This window comes from Alosa sapidissima, chromosome 18 (assembly GCF_018492685.1).
Source record: "Alosa sapidissima isolate fAloSap1 chromosome 18, fAloSap1.pri, whole genome shotgun sequence".
Classification (NCBI taxonomy): domain Eukaryota; kingdom Metazoa; phylum Chordata; class Actinopteri; order Clupeiformes; family Clupeidae; genus Alosa; species Alosa sapidissima.
In genome coordinates, this window is record NC_055974.1 from 21,761,387 (window position 1) to 21,781,386 (window position 20,000).

At 42.6% G+C, this 20,000-nt stretch overlaps 1 protein-coding gene across 1 annotated transcript in view; it reads right to left on the reverse strand.

Annotated features, from left to right (window-relative positions):
• LOC121690323 (receptor-type tyrosine-protein phosphatase delta-like) overlaps positions 1-20,000 on the reverse strand; it is a 111,764-nt gene that overhangs the window by 56,762 nt on the left and 35,002 nt on the right. The window contains 12 exon segments of the mRNA XM_042070807.1: positions 1-505; positions 1,781-1,898; positions 2,847-2,873; positions 4,051-4,244; positions 5,264-5,569; positions 7,449-7,593; positions 8,521-8,666; positions 9,208-9,789; positions 12,011-12,280; positions 15,716-15,727; positions 17,244-17,354; positions 19,907-19,924. The exon segment at positions 1-505 is cut by the window's left edge and continues 83 nt beyond it. Of these exon segments, the coding sequence (XP_041926741.1) occupies positions 1-505; positions 1,781-1,898; positions 2,847-2,873; positions 4,051-4,244; positions 5,264-5,569; positions 7,449-7,593; positions 8,521-8,666; positions 9,208-9,789; positions 12,011-12,280; positions 15,716-15,727; positions 17,244-17,354; positions 19,907-19,924 (2,434 nt within the window).

The window sequence follows — 20,000 nt, forward strand, 5'->3', positions numbered from 1 at the left end:
TCGTACGTAGTGTCAGCGCGCAGGCCGTCCAGCGTGACGGTGGACTCGGGCGCCTTGATGAAGAGCTCGGACGGGCTCTGCGGGCTGTTGATGTCCTTGTACTGCAGTGCGTACCTCGCGATGGCGCCGTTGCGCTCGGCCAGCAGGACTGGCCGCCAGCTCACCTGGATGGTGGTGGCGGTGGCCGCCTCGGCGGCGATGGACTGCGGGTAGCCGCTGGGCACGTCCTCGGACGTGCTGATCTCCTTGACCGTCTCCTCCCCGAAGCCCACCTTGTTGCGGGCGGACAGGCGGAAGACGTACGAGGCGCCCTTGTGGATCTCCTTGGTGGTGTAATGGTTCTCGCGTTCGGGGAACTCGATGACGGTCAGCGGCTCCACGTCCTTGCGGCCGAAGCGCAGGCGGTAGCCGAGGAGGGTGCCATGCGTGTTGGGCGGCGGGTGCCACTGGAGAAGGGCCGTGCCCATGTTGGTGGCACTCACCATAAGGCGCGGGCGCTCGGGAACTGGACGAGAGAGAGAGAGGGACACAAGAGAGAGAGGGATATAAAAACATAATATGTGAATATATGAACAAATAAGCTAATGCATGAAGAAGAAAGAAAGAAAGAAAGAAAAGGAAAGATAAAATGATACACCGTTAAGTGTGAGACAATGATTACAATTTTGAGAAAAACATATGAAATATAATGTGGATATTTTTCATTATGGCATAGAATATACAGTGTCCCTGTCTCTTAAGTGTGCATATTAAATGCATACTATCTACTATTAATGACAATACCATTAACTGCCCATGGTTGACACTGAGATGATGAAGTCCCTTCATCACATGATCAGGTCAAATTAACATCTTCACTTGCATTTCTACCATAATAAACCACTGAGTAGAAACTCTATCTAGCTTAATAAGAACGTGGGTAGGGAGAAGTTGAGTGCCACGGCCAGGGTCAAACAGTGGAGTTCCATAACTTATTCTGTGGCTGTAATTACAGAGCTAATGCTATGATGGCTTTCGCGGAGCAGACAAAACGAGATTACTTCAGTGGCTGTCTCAATGTCGTTAAGCACGCCACCAATCAAGCCTTCCTCATTTCACCTCCCGAAGCCATCAATGAAAACAACGCATTTCAGCCAACCATTACACGAACAATAACACCACGCCTGCCATGTCCATTTAGTTATTTTCTTCAACCTCCCTTCAGCCAAGTCTCTGACACTAACTTCTATCAGCTTCCCCCTCTCTCTTTGTGTGGGTTTTCATGTCATTGTGCTCGCTGAGTGGAATTGCTGTCATAATTGAGAAAACGATTAAAGCGGCTGTCTAATATTGGCTTTGGGGATATGTGTGTGTATGTCAGTGTGTGTGTGTGTGTGTGTGTGTGTGTGTGTGTGTGTGTGTGTGTGTGTGTGTGTGTGTGTGTGTGTGTGTGTGTGTGGGAGGGTTGGAATGCTGGGGCAACACTCAGGTTGACATACTAATTGCGGGTCCATCCATGGAGGAATGGTCGATAGTAGCAATGTGTCAGATCAAAAGGGTCACATCTATGTCCTTCTATGCCCTCTATGTCCAATTTAAAATGCACAGATTAGACTGGGGGAAGGTATTTTTTAAGGTGCAATATGTAACATTGCTTCATTGGAAAAATATTTGTTGAGTGAACCCCCCCCCCCCCCCCCCCCCCGCCCCTTTTAACTGGGTAAACAAACAAACAACAAAACAAACAACAAACAAACAACAAAACAAACAACAAACAAACAGAGTAGGCCAGCTATCCTACCTGCACCCATGGTGGTGACCAGCTTGGGCTTACTACGGGCCCCATCGCCCTTAGTGGTGTAGGCAGCTACGGTGACGGAGTATGTGGTCTCAGCCAGCAGGTCAACAAGGACCATCTCCTGTGGAACACAAGCAGGGTTAGGAGGGGACTCATGAGGAACGCGCATGTGTGTGTGTGTGTGTGTGTGTGTGTGTGTGTGTGTTTGAACATTCATACGTTGTTAGGGACTACATCATGAAGTGGGTTAGGCAAGCATTTCAAAGTGTTGTTATTTTTACCTCGCTGTGCACACAGACAAGCGAGCCCATGTGTCATTCACAAACACAACTCACTCAGTGGCCTCTTTTTCCAACGAGGTCTCACAAATAATGTCAACTATACATATAACAGGCTTGAATACTGTGACAATGGAATGTTTTTTTCTTTTTTTTTCAAAATGGGTGGAAAAATGGGTGATCCTTCCCACAACCTCCATCCTCTTGATTGATCTATTGCACTGCATGATTCACTGAGTGCAGTATGTTGTGCTAGTCAGCTAAAAGAACAAAGCAATACACAACTCCTGAAACTATCATGCTGACTAACATTATGTTAGTTTACTTTTGTTGTTTTTAACACAAAGGACCCAACTTTCAATCAAAGATTCAATGACGAGCAAAACGCAAAATCTAAGGTCTAAATGATGTTAATTTAAAAACCTGACAAAATGTATTTGCTAAATTTCTACCCCGAGCAAGATCCTATAATACACAAACATCTGTGGGTCCTCAATGCTCCTACATGACACCCAATATTGATAGATCATGCACAAAACACTCTGCTTGTTTCATGACTGACTTTGCCACCTTGCCTAAATATGGACCCCAAAGAGTAAAGAGAGAAACTCCCAATAAAGGGGGTCAATAAAGTATCTATCTATCTATCTATATATCTATCTATCTGTCTGTCTGTCTGTCTATCTGTCTGTATAGTAACGGACAGTGTGAATATGTATAATATGTTTATCCTTATCCATGCGTGTAGGTGGGAAAAATCATATTCAAAACACACATCAAGAGTTACTCACATGTTCGGTGGAATCATCATATTCCCACTGACCATGATTGGAGAGGTGGAGCAGCGGGGGTGGGGGGGGCAGAAAAAGAAGACAATAAATAAACACAAGGCAAGTTACAAAATCAACAATAAAAAAAAAAAACAATGATGAGAAACAAAGCTAAAAAAATTCAGATCAAATGAAACAGGAGGAGATCATTATTTTGGAAAGTGCTGTGCTACATTTTAACGTTTTTTTTTTTTTCATGGTTCTGCAAAGCAGGAGTTAAGTGTTTTATCATAGCATGCACTGTGCTTAATAGTGTACTCCACATAGACAATTGCAAGACTTGCATCTGGATCTACAGTATTTTCAAATAAATGAAACAACAGAAAACAGCATTTGTATTGTGGCTTTGGCCCATTACTCTTGATACGAAGTCATTTCAATTTCACGTTGAAGCCGTGCTATGCAAGAAAAGACTAGAATGCTTCAAATAGCTCGCCAGAGAGCAATCTTAAGATTATGTGTATGTGTGTGCATATCTTTCCAGCCTAATTTGCCCCATCCCTTGTAAAATGCAATCAAGCCGTGCTCAGTAACACGAGCAGATTCCATCACGGTTCCCATTTCTTTGCATTTACATCATGTCGACGTGGCCACGCAGGTGACAGCTCGAGGTAATGAGAACGTCCACCGGCGCGTACGCATAGGAGCAGCTCGCTATCCTTTCTATTTCATCAATGCAGTGTTATTTTCATTTCCCAATCCCACCCTCGTCCCACAGAAATGGAGAGAAGCTTTCACAGTCCAATACGTGCAAAGCGACCATTTCATTTTCCTCTGCTTTCAATACCCCCCCCCCCCCCCACCACCTTCATTGTTAATCAAAGGAGTAACTTTTCGCCCTGCTGTTGAGATTAGCAAGGGGATGTCTATCATGGTGACTATAAACAGACCAAAACAACAAAAAAACAAAACAAAGAAAAACAAAGAAAAACAGAGGAAGAAGAGAGATAGACAGATATATATATATATATATATATATATATATATATATATAGAGAGAGAGAGAGAGAGACAGAGGCCGAGAGAGAGAGTGAAAGACAGATGGAGAAAGAGAGACAGAGTTAGAGAGAGAGAGATAGAGAGAGAGAGAGACACAGAGAGAGAAAGAGAGAGAGAGAGAGAGAGAGAGAGAGAGTAGATGTGAGACGAATGTGAGAGCACCTACCTGAGCATCGTCTATCAGGATGTCCTTGATAATTGGCTGTCCCATGGCCTCCCCATTTAGCATCCTGACATAGTGCACCTGGTATCCGCGGATCTGCCCGTGCTGCCTGTTGGACACTGGTGAGCGCCACATCACTTTTATTGACGTGGAGTTGACGGGCTCCACCTCAACTTTGCGAGGGGGGCCACTGGGCACTGGAGGAACCATGGGAGGATAGAAAGAGACAGGTCAGGATTACAGAGCCCACGCGCCCCCACCCTTATGCTACACCCCCCTCCTGGAAGCCCAACTCCCAAGAGCCAAAACGCAGCAGTGAAAAAATAAAAGCAAAAAATATCTACAAAAGGGTAGGATACTGTAACGAGTACTGTATGACATTGATATTTCAACAATGGCAAGGAAAAAAAAAAATCTAAGCAACCCCAAAAAAAGTCTTACCACTGACTCATGTTTTGCTTTTTTTTAAAGACATTAAAAAAATGGTAGTAGTGGATTAAAAACATGGAATAAAAATGTATTTGGTAAAATAGACAAAAAGGAGCCAAAATAGAGGTGCTTCAAAAATTTTTTTTGAAGCACCATCAAAGAATTTGGCTATGAAGACGTTTGGAGAAAAAGTGAAACCAAAAAAAAAGGGAAAAAAATAGAAAATGCTACCATGGGCCATTCCTTCCATAGAGTATGATTCCCACTGTCGAATAACTGGGCAAGTTTCAGAGGCATGTTTCAAACAGTCCAATTAGGGAAAATCTAGCAAAAAAAAAATGAAGAAAGAAAATCTTCATAAAAAAATTCTTAAGTGTAAAAAAAAAAAAAACGCTTCAAAAATGACAGTTGGGAGAGTTGGAAGAGTTTAAGGCCAGACAGAGCCAGACATTGGTTGCGGGTGGAAAAAAATGCCATATCATGTGTTGAAACTGACTTCTTCAATGACAGCACTGGTAAAAATGTCAAAAATTGTGTTTACAAAAAAGAAAGCTCTCTATAGACCTTGGGGTCCAGGTTAGTGCTAAACGATAATAAAGCAAGATAAAAGTAGCACTGTAGCTGTTAAAAAAGTAGGGGATGCAAGTTAAAAGGGGTAGTTTGCTGAGGGAGGATTCGGACTGGTGTTAAGACTGGCAGAGTGTGGGAGGTTGGGTGCTGCTAGCAGTGTTTGGAAAGAGCATTTGGGGCAGGTTTGCAGAGGGGCAAGCAGGCAAGTAGGACATACCATCCTCCTCTGTTCGGATGAGTTGGGGCAAGCTTTCGGGGCCCTGCCCTACGTCAGTGTGGGCGGTCACGGTCACGCGGTACTCTGTCCATTTTTCCAAGTTTTCCAAGAGGTACTGGGTGGATTCCGGGGGGATGTCCGAGATTTGCCTTGTGGCCAAGTCTTCTCCCTCCGTGGCGCCGTACTGGATGGCGTACTTGGTAATGATTCCGTTTTGAAGTTCCATGGGGGGTGGCCGCCAACTTACCATAATGTTGGTGGAACTCTGGCTAGAGCACTTGACATCCTGAGGTGGAGCTGAGGGTTCTGATTGGAGGGTTGGGTTGAATCCAGCAAAAGTTTGCCATTTGATTGGATGAGCCATTTCCGGGTTGGGATATAAATATTTGATTTGATTGTTTGTTCGTTTGTTTGTTTTTTTTCAAGGTGGGATTCAGAGAGGGGTTGAAGTGGCAGATTTTTTGTTGTTGTTTGTTTGAGGTAAGGATGATGGTGGGAACGCACAAACACAAAAGAAAAAAGGAGAAGGGAAAATAAATGGATAATAAAATGAAGACAAAACACAAGGACCAGACTCATGTGTTAAGCAAAATGGTGTTTGACAAAAAACAAGGTTTCACATATTAGGATGGAGAAAAATGTCAAAGACCAACAACTTGGATTTCCAATGGAGATCAACAGAATAAACTCACATGTTGAAAATGTATGGATGAGATGAAACCTTCACAATATAAAACCTACCTTTACCTACTTTTCTGTATATCTAAATTATCCTACTACTACAAATACCCTACATAATATAACTTAATATAATTCTAAATAAACCCATTAGTGACTAATTTTAAATCAGAACATTTTTATAACCCAAATCAAAAAGAAAATATTATTTGAATATACAAATTACAAATAGTTCAAACATTTTTTTTCCAAGCAGTTACCATCAATCCAAAACCATAAAGGTTGATGTTATCAGCTCTCTTAGAGTTGAAAATGTAATGTTGCTCACCAACCTTTCCGAAGCCTGTTGGTTTGTGGTAAAAGCCTGCTAGCACGACAAGAGACTGCTCCGAGGAAGCAAGACTGAAGTGTAGCACTCCCAAGGCTACATCATGCAAATGCTAATAGCTAACCTGTGTCACATTCCCACTATGGTGCATACTGTTAGCATCTTGCATGGGCTTTACCTACCGCCATCGGCAAACTTGACTGCTGGATCTAGTTCTAGTGCTGATACTTACTTACCTGTTTGTCTATCACCTTTGCATTACTACAGACGACCCCAGGTTTATATTCAAATGTGTCAAAATATCAATGAAAGATCTTTGTAAGTTAACTTTTTTTTTTGGCTTAAGAGTGTTTCCAAATAGAAATTGATTGTCGTCTGTGAGTGTCCTAGGCATAAAGCTGAGGTCCTCTTAGTGCAATATGTTGGTTTACAGTCACTGCATTTTGCGTTTGAGCTTGCCACAACTATTTACGTAGTTTCATTTTGGCACCAAGAAACCAGGGGGAAAAAGAGTGCAGTTGATTACTTCACCACAACACTGTTTCAGTTCATTACAGCGGCCCCTTTGAATAGATGCAGAAAGCCCAATCGCAATATGCGAGCAGGGTATTGTGGCTGACATTGGATGTCAAAAGACAAGGCTCTTTTTTTCGTGATAGGCTGATTTCGCCCTTTCCCTAATCAAATGGAAGAGTGTCAGATCATTGTAGGAGAGCGAATGAATAATTCAAGCCTTTGTTATTGGTCCGTGTCAAAGATCTAACTCGTCAAAAAAGCAGCAGCAACAGCAGACTGGATGCCGGAGTAAATTAAGTGACCTTGTCGATTGACTTCTCCTCACCATGGCCACTGGCGGCGTCCACACACACACACACCAACACACACCCTGCTCAGAGTGAGCGTGGTGTGCGGGCCGTACGACCTTCAAACGCCTGGGTCTGGCCCAAGACGCTTCAAAGTGATTCCATTTTCGAAAACACCAGCCCGTCTGGTTTCCTACTCATTAGCTTAGTCCAGAGCTAGTGCCATCTTAGGGCTATTAGATGCTTTCAAACATGGAACCTAATATAATATAATATAATATAATATAATATAATTTTTGATTGTTAGTATTTTTTAATAGTTTTCTGTCTGCTCTGCCTGTATTGGTCGACGTCTGAGCGGTGGAAGGAGACCTACGTGTCTGGGGCGTCTCAGCTGAGATCTCATTGGTGTAGGCTCCCACGCCGTGTTTGCTGCGTGCCGCTAACTGGAACGTGTAGGTGCTGAAGGGCTTCAAGTCCTTCAGCAGGTAGGTGGCCGTGGGCTCAAAGCTCACCCGCTTCTAGAGGAAGAGGGAGAAAAATGAGAAAGGGATCGCAGACCTTACAAGACCTTACAAGTCAACAAGACCTCTAATTGTATTCATTGTTTGAATGTCTTTGCTATGAGGTTGAAGTCAGTATGCTGATAAATAAATGCTTCAGGGGTGTGTGTGTGGGAGGGGTGGGGTGCTAGTCTCACGCAATAACATTTTCTAAGATGATTTTCTAAGGCCAGCAACAAAACTAGAACTGCTAGTATTATTGCAAATTGTGTATTTTTGATTCATTATGTTTGATATAATGTGAATGCATAATATATGCTGAAATGCACATTATCTTAATGTTACAAATAAAAGTGCATTTCCAACTGGACCTCCAATTTTTTTGCTTGACTTAAAGGAACCGTATGTAAGAAAAATATTTCAATTAATCATAAAATGGCCCTGATATGTCACTAGACATTAAGAAATCATGTTCATTTCAAATACTTATATCACTGACAACAGTAGTCCGGCCAGGATATTGTCATTTAAAAAGTGAAGTTGCAGCCCTCAACTGATGTTGATGTTGTGTTTTGTCATGTCATGTTGTGTTTTGGCCTGATGCGCCACCCTCCACCTATCTACTAATCACAAAGTCAGTAGTGTTTCGCCATCAGGGTTGGCAACCTCGAGTCAGGGGGGAGGGGGAGGGGATACACCGCTCTTCAGTTTTTTGAAAGTGATTGCAGTACCAGTTTTGGCCACAATCTTACATATGGTTCCTTTAACACTTTTATCCCGTCTTTATTGTGAGGCTGCATTCGGTATAGATACTGTATAGGTAAAAAATGGTAGATGGCCAAAGTGGGTGGTAAATATAATTTAGAGAGTATCTTTCAATGGGGTCACAGGCTGGTTAATGGCCTTATTGTTTCAAGATGTGCGGAGAGCGAATCAATGACATGCCTCTTCTTTCTCATCCTTCTTCCTGTACAGCAGCTCATATCCCATAATTTGATTGTCCTGTCCATTCTGAGAGGGCGCTACCCAAGACAGCAGGACACTTGTCTCAGACTTAGCCTCCGCCTTGAAGTCCGTCGGCTGGGATGGAACTGAAAGAGAAAAAGAAAAAAAAAGAGAAAAATAATTGAGTTGAAAGGATATACAGTTTAACTGGTAGCCACATGGCTGCTGATTCCTTTTTATTATGAATTGAAATGCATGCACTGTCGTTTCTTGCGAATCAAATCGGGCATTACACAAAGGCAGTACTGCAGGCAGAGGAAACTTGGCGCTGCACTGCGCTGCGCTTGGAGATTACAATTGTTTACGGCTGTGGTCAAAATGAAAAGAGCCATTTATTTTTCTCAGCTCAGTGTGAGTGAAAGAAAGAAAATGATAGAGAAGGAAAGAAAAAAAAGAAATGGAGGGGGGAATTAGAAAAAAAAACAGACACAGTGAGTGTGAGAAAAATAAATAAAGCAAGAAAGAATGAAGGAAAGAAAGAAAGAAAGAAAGAAAGAAAGAAAGAAAGACATACTGTAGCAAGAGCGAGAGAGAGGTGAGAGAAGAAGGGACAGGTAGACTGAGTGAGGGGGGGGGAGAAAGAGAGGAAAAAAAACAGGGATACACCTGCAAGGCTGTTGACCTCACCTCCTGTCTTGGTGATAATCTGTAGGTCAGAGGACAGTGGTCCGTCTCCCACTGACGTGTAGGCCAGCACCTTGATGTAGTATGTCTTGTTTGGTGTCAGATTTTGGATGGTGAGGAAGTTGGAGGCCCGGACTATCTGCTTCTCCCACTGGTTGACCTGATGCGTGGGCTCGCTGGTGTAGTAGACCCGGTAGCCCATGATCTGACCGTTGGCCTCCTCGGGCTCGTCCCAATGGATGATGGCCGTGGTGCCGCTAAGCATGCGGCCTCGGACCTGCCGTGGCGCCGTGCTGGGCGCCTGCTCTGCCGTCTTGGCCTCGATGGCGTCGCTGGACGGCCCGCGGCCGATGTTGTTGACCGCCACCACGCGGAACTCGTAGTCGGAGTATGGGCTGAGGCCGCCGACGCTGTAGCGGGTGGTGGCCACGCCGTCAATCTCCTTGTAAGGGTCCTCAGAGTTCTTGGACTTGTGCTGGATGATGTAGTAGGAGACAGGCTCTGGGTTGCCAGAGTCCCAGGTGAGGGTGATGCTGGTCGCCGTGCGTTCAGTTACCACGGGGACCCCTGGAGGCTTGGGTAGAGCTGGAGAATCAAAGAATAAGAAAAACAATATATTATTTATTAATGAATCTAGCTTGCATCCAAAGCGAATAACAGAGACCAATAGCAGAGACAATCCCCCTAGAGCCCCCTAGGGGTTATTTAATGTTATTAAATAATGCTTTGGTCTGGAGCACAATGATGGAACCCATGCCTTTCTAGCTACATCTTGGTAGCCCAGTTCTTTAGTTAGTACACCACCACTGCCCAAAAGACAGGATCAGATGTACCGTTGCCACCAAAGAAATACAATAATCAACAGAACATTGTTCTCAAAAAACGATGTTCTCATATTGAAACTGATAAGGAATAGCTATGCAGGCCCATTCGGCAGCTTTACATTCTAAAAAGCTGCATTCAGAATGGCTACAGCAGCAAAGCTGCTACTGGGTAAAACTATCAAGGGTTTAGACACCATTCCTAGTCAATGCATGTGCTAAAGAAATCTATGGCTGTGCTTTGCTAATGTACTATACAAATTACTCCAAAACAAGCAAACTTTTGTTTATTTCTACTTTCATGGTGAACACAAATGTAAATGCATTGCATAGGCAGAAAAATAAATAAAAATCTGTTTCTGTACATTAGTTTAATTTTACAAATGGGTGTGAGACTAAATGCAACAAATGTTTCAACCCAAAACACACTTCCTTTAATCATTCCTAAACCTGTGTTGTCTGGGTGATCATAAAACAGCACTGCTCGATAAGCCCAGCGGTGCAGCTTTCACTTCAAAGGAACAGTAAAGAAAAGCATGGGCTGGAATAACATGGCGGGGCTAACGTGGTGACAGTTAAATTAGCATTCCTACATCATCTGCCTGTATGCTCCCGGGAAAATGTTTTCACCAAAGGTCGTAGCATGGAGCACTCCCTTTTCTCGACAGCCAGAACGAGAGAGAGACACAGAGCTATGGGCACACCCTTCACGCGCTCACTATGTAAATGGAATAAAAAAAATAAAACAGAAGAAGCAGACATCAACGGCTTGTGTGGTTCCCCCAGCGACCACCTCAGACAGGCAAGCCGTGGCATCTCTCTTGGTTTAGCGCCGCTTTTCAATTATTCACAGGCCTTCAATTTACTGCTTTAATTTCCACAAACAACATAATGGGCCGTGTGAGATAGGAGGTCTGGGCGCTCGCTTGCCTCAAAGGGCCATCTCACAGTGGCTGCTTGTGAGAGCGTTGGGTATATTTTGACTCCAATCTCCTCTTGTTATGTCTTCAGCAGACAGGGAAACATGAGACATAGAGTGGGACTGGGAAGAGAGAGAGAACGGCAGAACGTTCCGGAGTTTGCTGACTGCCAAGGAAAGCGCCGAGGCATTAACCTTTCATCCGAAGCACATCGACGTCTTTGTAAAGTATGAAAGTGATATCAAATGAAAAAAAATAATAAGAACTAAAATAAATAAAAAGGAAAGAAAAGAAAACACAAGACTAAACAGACTAAACATTGCTTTGATTCCTTTCGGCCTGCTGAGATCAGACTGCATGCATGTTGAAAGGTAAGAGCTTCAGCGCTAACGGCGCTAACGTCTTGCCTCTGTGGAAGCCTTGTTAGCTTAGCCGCTTCACAAACACAGGGCCCTCTTGGCAGTGGCCGCTGTTCCCTAACAGTAAAAGCCTTTTTTCAAGCGTGCCAAGCCCAAGCTCATAACAAATTGAACAGGCAGATGGGGGATCTGTGTAGAAACGTTTGAAGTGACGGAAATGGCCTCTCCTACAGAGGACAATCTTGTGGCGTGAAGATCTAATTCTTACACTCAAAGGTTTTCTGCCACTATTTTTGATTGAAAAAAGCTACCTTCATGTGCAAAAGCCATGGCAAAAGCCCATCCAGCCATGTTGTATCACATCCAGAGTGAGTCAGGTGAATTCTCAGATCGATCTGAACATCAACTTCTGATCTGAACATCAACTGAACATCTGAACAACATGCCTTATCAATTTATTTCAACTATCGCTATTGCTAGCAGAAACACCTTTGCATTGTGTGAAAGGACTAAACGTTTTTAAGAATCTTGTCAAAGGGTATTTCAAGAAACAATTTGAAAACTCAACTTATAAGATTCATTTTGGAGTTTTCTTAAGTAGGCTACAGAAACAACCTGAAGGAGTTCACAAAACTAAACAACCTGAAGGAGTGTCTTTGTTGAGATCCCATCCAGATGGACAAAACGTAATTCACATCAGTAGTACCTTTGACAGTGATCTGAGCCATGGCCTCGATGACGCCCAGTGTGGACATGGCGACGCAGGTGTAGTTGGCCGACTGCACCACGTCAGTGAGCTCCAGCACGTTGCGGCCAATGGGCATGTCGTCCTCTGGGGTCAAGTCCTCGGAGCCCAGCATCCACTTGACGTAGGGCATGGGTGAGCCCACCGCCACGCACGTGATGTTGACGCTGCCGCCCGGCATTATTTCGCTGTCCGTCGGAGGGATGGAGAAGCGAGGGGGAACCCGACGCACTGGAGAGGAAGAGAGACACAGCACAGGCGACAGTGACGCAACAACTCCAGAAGGAGGTGGGGAGCATTCATCACCCAGAAATGTGTGTGTCAGACAATAGCTAATCATACTTAAATCCTAAATGGAGAATACAAGAACTTCAAGTCATGTATCTTACTGTATAATACATTATGATTATGTTAGCTTGATATTCACGTCTATATCTTATACATTATAGTATATATGATAATAGCTCCACAATTACATTGTTTGCTAGCAAAATGTTATTAAATAATATTAAATTATCAATTCATGTACTGTATACTTAGCCATGAAAGTCTGATGGGAGTTAAGAATGACATCTTTCAATCACATACACTCATACATCGTCCATACCCAAGGGGTGGGTTCAAGATTGTAACTAGCTACAAGATCACAAACACCATGCACATACGAGGGCACCAGGTACACAGGGTGAGAGGACCAATCACGAAGAGGTTGTAAACTGGAGGTTCAACAGCATACCACAGTTGTTAGGGGCGACTCACAACTTCAATGCTGCAGACTTCCAGTTGATGTGAGGATAACGCTCAGACGTATCGTCACATCAAACACACAGAGAATAAATATGTGCCCCCCCCCCCCCACCTCAGCATCACAAAGCACAGGAGAGGGGGGAGGGGGGTCAGCCCCCATGACAGCAGCATAACACTCGTGAGAGAGAGAGAGCAACTTTGTGGTTGTAGCTTCTCTGACTCGTTCCAAAAAGTGGTCACAGTCTCAAAGACTTTTGAATGCCCAAATTAATAAAGAATGAACATGTCTAAATAAAGAATAATAATAATAATAATTAAAATAAAATCACACGATTTAAATGAAAAATAGCAAAAAAAACAAAACATATGATACATGATGGACGGATAATTTAAATGCATAACATGTGCATATGAATATAGAACATCTGATCCAGGCAGGACGTGCGACAGGCAGTCTGTCATGCACAGCAAACACACAGCAGAACTTGGTCAGGCAGGCAGACACATTTGGCACCCAGAGAGAGAAGAGACATCATAACCACACAGGGAGGAGAGAAGAGTTAAAAACAGAGAGAAAACAGAGAAGCAAGAGAGCAATGAGGAAAGAGAAGGAAAACAGAGAGAGAGAGAGAGAGAGAGAGAGAGAGAGAGAGAGAGAGAGAGAAGAGAGAGAGAGAGAGAGAGAGAGAGAGCAAGTCAACGCCACCAGGGTTAGATTGCAAGGGTTGGGTTGCATGGAAACAAACAGGGGGGGCATCTACTAAAACTCTGGGTTGCCAAGGCGTGCCCAGGGCTCCGTGACTGGCATCACTGTGGGGGATATGCCCTGCAGGGCGGCGGAACACGGGGTGCCATGGCGAAGAGGAAGAGGGAGTGAGACAGAGGGTAAACAGACTGGAGATGAGGACCTGATGGGGCAAGCTTTGTTTACTTGGATTAGCTCCAGGAGAGGTGGTTGTCCTAGCAACAATAAAAAGAGGGGCGAATGAAAGGCTAGATAACAGCCAAACTGCTGGCCAGGAGAGAGAGGGTTGGAAAGGGAAAGGGGGACATAGAGAGGGAGAGAGAGAGAGAGAGAGAGCGGGGGAGGGGGAGGAAGGAATGGCTGCCAGTGATCCTGCTTTTGGTACTCAGCACGGGGGTGGGGTGGGGGTGGGTGGGGGGTCCCAGGAGCTTTGCATTCTGGGATACCGGTCAAGGATAGTCATGGGTCAGCCCTCGAGTCCTGGATGAGTTTTTCGGTGGCACTTGTCTCTTTTAGTTTATGGTTTTGCCCTAGTCTGAACCGTGCGGTGAGATTAATCACCATAACGCTTGGTGGGTTAACCTCTGCTGCTGGTTTCGTGAAGAGAGAGGCTCTTTCCGCGTGGGATCGTTTTTAATTAAAATTACATGGGCCTCTGTGTGCCTGCACTGCTCACCCCGATGAGCTTGGACTAATTTCATGTCGACAGGCTTATCCTCGCTTTTTTTTTTTTTATTTCACGCCAACGTGGTGTTTGTCTATTAACGTGATGGACTGAAGACACTGACATCTCCAAAAACACATCTCATTATTGTTTGGTGGTGCTGAAGTGGAAGACTTGTGCTTGCTTTTGGATTAAAAAAAGTAGAACCATAAGTTTTATTTTAATTACTGGAGATGATATACCAGTTTTTTGTCTTCTGTTCCTTTTAGAGAGAGAGAGAGAGGAGGGGAAAAAGATAACTCCCTGCATTATTAAGTACAACTTTCCTCCCATTTTTTTCTTCTCATATTTAATTAATTTCCAATTGAATCACATTCCCCAAAGACATAATGTTACCCTATTCGTTTAAATATCATTACATTTGTCAAGTCTGGCGGAAGACGCGGGAAATACATCATTCTTTCATTAGATTCCCATTAAGCACTTGGGAGAAGGTGTCAAGGGAGAGAGAGGAAGACAGAGAGAGAGAGAGAGAGAGAGAGGGAGAGAGAGAGAGAGAGAGAGACTCTTTCAGAGTGCATATTGATAGGTATGTGCATTGTGTACATCTGTCAGCATTTACTCACTATGACTGAGAAGGTAGAATTTACAAAAATGATTAAGAAGTCTCAGTAGTGTCAACTCAGCATGGCAATTTCAGTCCGCAATCGCTGATTTAGAGTTCTGACTTGATATAATTTGATTTGCTTTGTATAGCCTAGAATTACCAAGCATTAAGTGATTATTTGTTGATGTCTTTGGGATCAGATACAGTTCAGATGTGCGGAGATCAATTCTGACATAAATCTTTAATTATCCGACTCCCTGAGGAGGTGTATGGGGAGATCAGAGAGAATCAGAGCTACATTGGAATGAAGAACAAACTCCTTCATATTTTTTTTTCTGTTTTGAGATAAGGGACATAATACCGTGGATCGCTACAATGTCCAACGACCCAGCTGGCACATGGGGCGTGTCTGAGTAACGAAGCAGGATCACTGACAACTTGGAAGTTCTCCATGGAAGGTTAGAGGGCAGTGTGCAGCTCTCAGCTCCAGCATTAGACAGATCACCATGCAAACCCCTCCACCCAGACCCATCCCGCCCTTAGATACAGAATGCACATTCTCATTCTCATAGTATTACATGCACCACTTTTTAGACAGTCAGGCATCAGAGAAACATATCAGGAAACAAGGGGGGGAGAAGGCATTCTCTACTCCACAACATATAGGGGAAAAAAAACATATCAGGCTTTCTCTAATGATGTGAAAACATAACGGAACAAAATGTACAAAAAAAAAAACATCAAGAAATAAACACCAACGCGACTTTGAACAAACATACATGTACAGCTACATTCATTTTGTTTGCGTGGCTCTCAAGCTTCCTGTCTAAGTTGTTTGTTTGTCTGTTTGCTTGTTATAGTGGTTTGTTTTAGTGAGTTGTTAGAAAGTAAAAACACACCAACCTTCTCGCAGCTCTGAGGGATTGTAGGGAGTTTGATGCAGAACACAATGAAATGAGAAACAGGAGAAAAACAGGGAAAACACAGAGAGAGTAAAAAGGCCATGTTCAAGGTCAAGGTCAAACCGCTTAGCAGAGAAGGAAAAACAAAAACATCTCTTTTCTTCCGTTTTCTCACATAGAGGGTAAAAGAAAAATAACCTCTATCGCCATCACAACAACTGGTCAAAGATGGCTGCCCCTCACACTACCCTAAAGCCATATATGAGTTTATGACTAATGGAGAACATCTAACGTTACATGTTTCAGAAGTTTACATTAAAAATTCTGTAAAAACTATACAGTACATTTATAATTCTGTCCCAGTCTCTAGGTTATACTTTTGTGGAACACTGTTATTTTGCTTTAATTCGGTCAATTTGATCATTTTGTTTAAATCTAATTAAGATGTCTGGTGATACTGGAAATAAACATGTGTGTTCAGAATTGCTGATTGCTTAAGTTTATTTGAAATAGCAATAAACTGGGACGGAATCATATAGGAAATATAGTAAATTACATATATAAAGAAATACCTGCAGTAAGGTCATTTATTAACTTAATATAACATTTAATACACATGAAATAATTTAGTGGAGGAGTTTGTACAATGACCTTCATAATATAAATTACATTATTCAAATTAACTCATTCCTCACCATTTCCATGGTACAATATGATGTCCTTACATTTTTACAGCACTCTTTTAGAATAGTACTTTTATTTTAAAGTGGTGATATTTTAGGACAATAAAGACACTGAGTTGAAAGCCAATGCATCTCCTCAACTAATAAAATATAATATATTATGCATTTCACATTACACCTAAACTGCACTAAAAACTCTGGCTGATCTAGTCATAAACATCTCTGATTATGTTTGAATCAATATTGCAGTTAATATCTGTTTAATATTACTAGTTAAAATGTGTCAGATAATACTATAAATGTCTATCAGATACTACTAAGTTAACTTCCTTTTAAAACCTTTTTAACCAAAAACAATGACTCTTTTAGGAAGGAAGAGAGAAAAAAAGAAGAGAGAAAATAAATGTCAACAAATCAGTCAGGGCCGCTGCTGGGATAGAGCAGGAGAATGGCCATGGGGGTTTGGGGGGTGCACCCCTCGCCCCTAGGCCTCAAGGTTACAGGTCAAAGGTTAAGGTTAAAGGTCATTAGTCACACTCCAGGCAACCAAGTCATAAGATTCAGGAAAACCCAACGGAAATCGAAACCAAAACAAAATCAAATCAAATGCGCACAGGTTTGTCACAACAAACAGGTTCCAATCAGTGCAAGGAAGACACTGCAAAATGCAACAGACAATACTTACAAACATAAGCTCCTTCTGTATCGCTTCACTTAAGACTCCTTCATCTTTAATGCTTAATTAGCTAGATGATAACTCTTTGTCAGTTTTTTTTTACAACCCAGAATGTTTTACTGATTCCTTTCTCACAGTAGAGATGCCGAGCGGCACCTCTCGGCTCCTACCTCTGACGTATAAGTTAGCCGGGGCGGAGTAGCGGGTGCCATCGTTGTTGGTGGCCACACACTCGTACTTCCCCTGGTCCGACTCCTCGCTCAGCTCGATCTGGAGGGCTCCTAGGTGAGAACAGAAGGCACGGTGGGGGCACCAGGGGTTAAAGGTCATCGCCATTGGCAACAGGGACAATCAACTTCTCCTTATCTCACCCCCCCCCCTTTTTTTTCCTCTAGCCACGAGTGGAGGAAGTGTTTCGCCACCCTACTGTACTTGCTGTTAATGTCTGCTAAGCTTCTGCAGTTTAGATTCATTAACTTTCAATAAAGGGCCGGTGGTGACTGGCAGTCTAAGCCTGAAATCCTTTAAATATACCGCTGATTAAAAAAGCATCTTCTACGGAGCCTTCTACACTTTGGCTTAACCTATATGAAGAGGCAAAGCATGTCTCGTATAGATAGATGGCTCAGATGATAATAATAGGGGCAAAAGAGGATAAATTGCCCCACCGAGTCACTAGGATGCTCACAGTTTCCGTCGAAGAGCATAGCTTAGGCCTTGAAATCCCTACTGCAGTACTTTTGATCCCCTGTCTTCTTCAGGCCTGGCGTTTCAAGGAGAAATTGATCTCTAACATTATTTCAAATTTAGACCACTAACAAATTTGCACTACGGTGTGAATATGTTGTCTCAGTCAGTCGTTATCCAAGGAAGTACAAATCATTTTGATCTGTTTAGTGCTCATCCCTTATAATGTTTACTGCTGTATCAGTATTTTAACGTCACAACCAGGCCTGTAGAAAGGTTTGGGAAAGCACTGACAATAGACATTTGGTTGTTGTACGGAAAACCATCCATTGCTTCACCAAATTACATATTGCACGTCACGATGATGGAAAAAAGGACACATACATGTTGCAGGGTTTCTCTAAGGCCTTAATCTGTAAGGCCAGCATTACATCACATCAAAACTACATGATGTAATTTTAGGGAATTGTTATATTTGTATAACTATTGCCTGGAAAATTATGATGGTCGTATTTCTCTTGTCTCTATTTAGAGATGTTTTAACAGTTTTAAGGATGGGGCTAGCCCTGCAATATACAACATTTCACTGGACTTGTTTACATGGAAATGAGTGAGACTGCTTCGGGGAAGCATGAGTCAAACAAAAGAGGTTTACAATATACAAAAGCAGCATAACAAGGGGGGAACAATTAAAAGTAAATAAATTTCAAGTTATGAAATTTAGCATATCCAATCACAGAGATCAATTGTCAATAGGGGGGGAATGGCTAATTAAAAACGGGTTAAAAAATGCAGCATTTACAAAAAATGTATATTAAAAATTGCTGCTGGAATACGAGGGGAAAAATGTGTCATAGAGGCATAACGATTATTGAGACCAATATATTACCCTCTGGAACAAAATATTTGACATGCAAATCTCTCCAAAGAACAAGAAACGTATGTCGGTACAACTTACAACCTTTTGACAACCCTTAGCTGAAAAATAAAATGCAATTGTATTAGATGTCAAAATTCAAAATGGCCTGAGCCAACAAGAAATTCACCCGACCACTGCCATAGGTTCCATAAGCTAGAAGGGACACCCATAAAAATCCACCAATGGGATCAGCAGTGGGGTGTCACATGACTCGAAAGGGGGGGAAAAATCACTTAATCATAAACCAACTCCGAACTCCTTGTCACTCGTCAAAAATGACAAAACACACTCTGCCAGCATGATCCTTTAGTCTTTCCCCAAACCCTGAAGAATAAAAATAACAAAAATGTCAAAAAAGCAAATGTAGCCTTCAACCCAACAAAATCAAGAATAAAAATACAGGTGTGAAAGAAGAAAAAAGCACCGTTGTAAACTTTATCAAAAAAGTAGTTGTTTGGGCTTTTTTTGAGAAGGTTACAGGTAGAGGAAAGTGAATAGAGTAGAGGAGTAAAAAAAAAGTTGGCAAAGACAGAAAGAAGTTCTTTGGAAGTGTAAAAATAAAAATAATAATAATAATTTAAAAAGTGGCAGAGAAGAGGGCCATGGTGTCTTCTGACCCCCTGAACACCTCCTGGGTCATCTGCGCTTATGCTAGTGCTGAACAAGACCAGCTAAGGGGGAAAAATGTTTGGTTGTTTTAGTTGGACAAAAAGAGGGACACATGAGTAATCGCTATGGCCAAAAAGAAAACAAAAAATGAAAAGTGGGGGGAAAAATAGAAGTAGGGGAGGGAAAAAAAAAACAAAAAACAAAACACGTCATTGGATATGCTTCATTGTGTAGCAGTGAGCATATCGCAAGTAAGCGGTACTTAAAATGAAAGAAAACAAACCGAACCGAGAAAAGCTACTTGAACCGAAAAACAAACATAATTATCAAGGAAAAATAAAAGGGGGGAAAAAAAGCATGGGGACTTGGATGGATAGACCAAAATGGAACGAATAGACAGAACGTAAATGAAGGAAGAAAAAAAAGAAGAGATTGGAATAGGTTGATTGGAAAAGTAATGAGATTTGGGGAGAGAGGGGGGAGTTTGGGGGGGGGGGGGGGGGGGTGAGAAGACGGGCTGAAGACATGGAGACGAGCGGGGTGGATGGAATGGGTAGACAGCAAGAATGAATTTTTGTTTTTTTTTTCATTCTGTGAACGTCAGTTCAGCACTCTTACCTCTTATTGGTGTACCACCTGGGTGGATAATATGAATGCAAATAAGATTAGAAAGAAGAAGCATTAGTACGAGGAGAAAGAGGCTGGGGGCTTT